General features: G+C 60.6%; 2 protein-coding genes across 2 annotated transcripts in view; one reads left to right on the top strand and one right to left on the bottom strand.

The window, feature by feature from the left end:
* Window positions 1-2,485, top strand: part of PHACADRAFT_24739 (uncharacterized protein) — a gene marked incomplete at both ends in the record, with an annotated part of 5,246 nt that extends 2,761 nt beyond the window's left edge. The window contains one exon of the mRNA XM_007389542.1: window positions 9-2,485. Within this exon, the coding sequence (XP_007389604.1) occupies window positions 9-2,485 (2,477 nt within the window). The remainder of the gene's footprint in view (window positions 1-8) is intronic.
* A 390-nt stretch (window positions 2,486-2,875) lies between these two features.
* PHACADRAFT_24738 (uncharacterized protein) lies at window positions 2,876-3,424 on the bottom strand (the record flags this gene model as incomplete). Its single annotated transcript, XM_007389541.1, has 1 exon — window positions 2,876-3,424. One exon carries the CDS (start codon window positions 3,422-3,424, stop codon window positions 2,876-2,878), a length of 549 nt encoding a protein of 182 aa, XP_007389603.1.
* Window positions 3,425-5,190: the final 1,766 nt, after the last annotated feature.

The raw sequence follows: 5,190 nt of genomic DNA, 5'->3' as shown, positions 1-5,190 counted from the left end.
TTCGCGAGGTGGCGGCGGCGGCGCGGTGCGCACCGGCAACCTCCTCGGGCTCCCTGCTTCCGCGACGGACCGTGGCGCGGGCAGGTACGACGGCGTGCGCTCCCAGCAGGTCACCGGCACCGCGATGCGCTCCCAGCAGGTCACCGGCACCGCGATGCGCGACGCGAGGCTGGGCCACGGCCGGTCGCCGACCGCTACTGACGTTACCGCTACCGCCGCCGCCGCCGCCACTGCCGCTGCAGCCGCCACGCTAGAATCGGGCAGAGGCGGACCCCGCCGCTCCGGCACGGTCTCGGGGCACACCCGTCCGGCGCTGCAGCGCCGCCATCGAAGCTCACTCTCCATCAAGCAGACTCCGTCCGACGCGGGCCCCGCGCTCGTCGACGTCTCGTCGGCTCATCAGCAGGTGCAGCAGCAGCAACAGCAGAGGCCAAGGCAAGACGACGCACAGAACGAACACGCGCCCGCACTCCCGCCGCGCCCGAGCCCCAAGCCGCCCACGCCGCCGAAAGACTGGCTCACGGGCGCGTCGGACGACGAGGGTGGCCCGTCCCCGTCCCCGCCTGCACTCGCACCCGCAGCGTCTGCGCCTACATCGCAGCCTGTGCTGCGCAAGAGCCCGAGCAAGCGTGCGTCGTATGTCGAGCGCAGCCCTGGGCCGCTCGAGAGGCCGCTCGAGGCGGCGGCGGAGGAGGGCGTCGTCGGCGTCGTCGGTGGCGTCGGCGTCGCGGCGGGCCACTCGGAGCGCAGGAGCGAGCGGGAGAGGCAGAAGGAGGCGGTGAGAGCGCATGCGCGCGAGAAGGAGGCCGCGCGGGCGAGGGCCCAGGAGGAAAAAGAGAAGGAGAAGGAAAGGGAGAAGGCGCGCGCACGGCTCGGAGGCGGCGTGCAGCGGCTCCCGACGGGGGAGAAGGGCCGGCGGCTGTCGCCGACGAAGTCCCCCGCGGGGGCGTTCGTCACGCGCACGGGCACGAGCGCGGGCGGGCCCCCGGCGGGCAGCCTGGCGCTGCCGGGCATGAGCACGGGCAGGCGGACGGCGCCGCCGCCACTGTCGTCAGCGGACAGCGGGCTGACGGATAATTGGAGCCCCATCGCGTCGCCAGTGCGCGCGCGTGCGCCGGCGCGGCCGATGTCGTCGTCGTCGAGCGACGAGGGCCCGGAGGACATCGATGGGTACGTGCCGAGGGGCGGCATCGACGAGGAAATCCACGCGCTGCGGGGCGAGGCGGCGCCGGCGCTGGAGCCGGAGCACGGGCGCGAACGCGGGCGCAGGGACCACGGGCAGAGGCGCCACGCGGGCAAGGGCCGGCAGAACTCGGTGCACGACCTCGTCGACCTCTGGGGCGGCACGCAGCAGGAGCAGCGGGCCGCGTCGCCGACGAAGCGGGCGGACAAGCGGCGGTCCGCGATCGTCACGTCGTCGTCGATGATGAAGCCGTCGTACTCTTCTGACCAGGGCTTCCCGAAGACGTCGTCCTCCCTCACGTCGTCCTCGCTCATGTCGTCTTCCCTCACGTCTTCCTCGCTTTCGTCTTCCCCTCACACGTCTTCCTCCCTCGCGTCTCCGCCAATCGTCTCTCCAACTCCTATGGCTGCTTCTCCTGCACCGTCGACTAGCCGTATCGCGCGCCCGCCATCTGCTCAGCAGGCACGCAAGCAGACGACACTCACGACCGGCACGAGTACTCGCGCGCTGCCTCAGACCGCTCCCATTCCGTCCGCACCGACCCCCTCGGCGATCTCGACTTCTTCTGTCTCAGCGAGCCGAGCCAGGCCGCAGTCCATGTTCATAAACCCAGTGCTCAAGACCGCTCCGCTAGAAATCAACGCACCACCGCCTTTGACCGCATCAAAACAGCAGGAAAAAGACCAGCCTCACACCCAGCACCGGACGACGAGACGCACCTCAATCTCGGACATGGTGCAGCGCTACGAGGCCATCAACGGTGCTATCCGGCCTCCAGCCGTCGCGACCAAGCCACCACCGGCGGCGACCCTGGGCCTGAAGGCGACGGCCTCCGAGTCTTCGAGCGCGGGCCTGCCCTCCCCCTCCGTCGCCGCGACGCGCTTCCCGCAGCTGTCGCCTCCCCCGTCGCCGCAGCTGCTCAAGACCAGCCTCTTCGTGCCCGAGGACGAGCCGAGCAAGAGGGCGGCGCTCCAGGGACGGCGCTCGCCGAGTCCAGGCCGCGCCGCGTCGCCGCGGCCGCTGCCGGGCCTTGCGAAGCCCCCCGAACCGGTCAACGGTGCGCGAGGCGGTGGTGGCACTGGCACTGGCAGCGGGGCGGGCGGGCGCCCGTCGTTCGAGCGCAAGACGACGCTGCCGCCGCCGCCGGAGGAGGCCGTGCGTCAGCGGCAGAATAGCGACGGCGGCTCGCCCGAGCGGCCGTACCAGGGCGTGTCGAGGCTCATCGACAGGTGGCAGCGTGTCGCAGAGGAGGCGCAGGGAGGAGGGCCCGGCCAGAAGTCGGGCTCGCTGCGCGGGCGGTAATGTGCGCACGCACACACACAGAGAGACGGATTTGTGAGACCTCCATAACGTGCGTGCGCTTGGGTTTCTCTCGCTCGCCTCTGCGGCTGATGGCGCTGGCTGTAGTCTTGGGATCCTTGGAAGCGTCGTATCTACGTCTAGACTCCGTGCAGTATATGTCCGTAACTACAACTCACACATCAAGAAACTTCAGACTGTCAGGAGTTTTGGACTCCTTATCATGATATATATGTACAGATATACCCTGCTTTAGTGTGCATCTCCCCTTGCTGCATGGAATGTATGGCGGTGTGGGCCGTATTGTAGATATATTGGCGACTCAACGCGACATCTCAGGGATTCCGGCTGCCAAGCTCTCCTTGTTATCATTATTTCCAGTAAATATTCAAGTTACGCCTTGATTTCCCCCTTCTGCACCAACTCGCGGACTTCCTTAATCGACATGACCACCGCCTCCTTGGCAGAGCCCTTCATTTGTTCTCTCTTCGCCTTCTCCTCCGGAGACCCTGGATGGACCTCAGGGAAGTTCCAGGCAAAGTTGAACGTCAGATAGAGGTCGGATTCGCCGTCCCCGTCCGAGACGATGTTCGAGATGACGGTCCCGACGTCGACCATCTGGAACTCTGCCTGCAGGGTAAACCAGACGTCAGTCTGAGGCCGCGCACGAAGATCTGGGAGGCGAAACCGTACATGAACGTCGTCCCCGAAGGTGATGACCTCGGTGACCTTGCCCGGCGGGCCAGTGCCGGGTTTGAACTGCGCGATGCGCGTGAGGCCCGTCGCGTGCTCCTCCACGATCTCGCACCGCTCGATGATGGGCACGAAGCGGAGGGGGTCGCGGGCCTTGATCTTCAGGCCCTCCCAGACCTGCGCACGTGTGAGCTTGAATGGCGCGTCCGCGGGGTTGATTGGAGCAGTGTACGCGAGGTGGATCTTCATGGCGGCTGTGAGTGCTTGTGTATGGCTCCCAGAAGGCTCGCAAGCTGGTCTTTTATACTACTTCCGTGTCACCGCTGATGTCATACGTATTGTCTGTGGGCGTCGTGGGATTCATCATCCTACTCAGAGGGCGTGCGATGATGAGCGTGCGCGACCACATCGGCGCAGCACAGTCTTACGAATAAGATTCGCTGAGCGGCCCTCCTGCCAAGACAGCATTTTAGCGAACCGAAATGAGATCACGAGAGACGTTGTAACAGAACGTCGCCACCGCATTGACTTGTGAGACCGGCGCGGGAGAACGAGTTCCGAAACTGCTATCTCCTAGGACCAATAAGGCTGCATATAACCTATGGAACACTGCTACCCGCATCGTCCTAGTGGGAGGCCTTGTTTGAACCGTCATCGCCACCGCAACCTCCCAGCTTGGCATGTCCAATGAGAGCGATGAGAGCCCAAAGACGATAGCTGCTATTTCCGCTGCGCTGGTGCGCATTACGTTCCTCCTAACTCCGGTACAAAACTTGTACATATCTGACAGTTGGGAAGCGGACGTGCACTGTACGCAATCGGCACGAGCACCAGTGCTCAAGGGCCCATGGGCATTGATGCAGTATTTTTCTTCTGCACATCGCTATCATGTAAATGAGCACTTCCGAGTCGGAAGCGAGCTTCGCCATTCAATATTCAGCAACACACAACGACGACATGGGAGGGAGCATCAGTTGTCCCAAGGGAGATACATACTGTACGAAGTCATGCAGCCAGAACAGATGTACAGAAGTGGTGCTGATATTCCGACTAATTTGAAGTCGGGAGTCTGAGGGACACAGCAATGTCCTAACATCTTTTTCTGTGGGTCTGAACTGCACGTCGCTATGCATTAATATGCCCACCAGTCTTAGAACAACCAACAGAGTACATTGACCCTGACCGGTATGAGATGCCTGAGTTCCCTGTCGACACGTCATCGCCCGGATGGTCGTCCATGGTAGAGTCATAGGCTCATGCTTGAAGCATCAAACTTAAGGTTGGCCTTGTGGGTTTGATGCAATAGGCTCCACAGAGAGCCACCGCAAATGGCATAGCTAAACACAGAAGCTGATTCCCACACTCTGCAAACCCAATAAACTAATATACTGCCCCGTGACATAGAACAGCCCAGAAAACATATGCCATACTTGGGAGATACTATGATATAACATTTCGGGCGCTTATTTTCGTTTTATGTCAGGAAAGATGCAGAACATATGTAGAAACATATTTGCCATACGCAACATATGTCAGAACTCAATATTTGGCCTACTATTTGCAAAATACTAGCTGGGAGCTGGCTCTTTTGTGGATATATATGGTAGCACTCCCAGATATAAGCACCCATCATGGGAATTCAGCTATGCAGGCCATCCCACATGCTCCTTTGGCTTCTCCTCTGGCAGAACTATCAGGACAAGTAGTAGAATAGATAGATGTACACTATGGGAGTATATATATTAATCTGGAGGACCTTTCATGACCTTCTCATCATCTTGTGCATCTGATGGTGTTTAAACTTGAGTAGGGCATCAGAAACAGATCTTTCTGTGCCTTCTACAGGGCTTGGAAAATATGTGGATGGTTCTAAATACACATATACATGCATTAGCAGTACAGCAAAGCAATTTAGAGAGGTCAAAAACATGTAGAGATGCATACAGAGGCTTAAAACCCTCAAAAAGTAAAGACATGAAAGCTTGTACACTCTTCTGTACCTTTTGTACATACTG

The sequence above is a fragment of the Phanerochaete carnosa genome (assembly GCF_000300595.1).
Source record: "Phanerochaete carnosa HHB-10118-sp unplaced genomic scaffold PHACAscaffold_1, whole genome shotgun sequence".
NCBI classification, from domain to species: Eukaryota; Fungi; Basidiomycota; class Agaricomycetes; order Polyporales; family Phanerochaetaceae; genus Phanerochaete; species Phanerochaete carnosa.
This window is presented reverse-complemented; position numbering and strand designations above follow the sequence as displayed.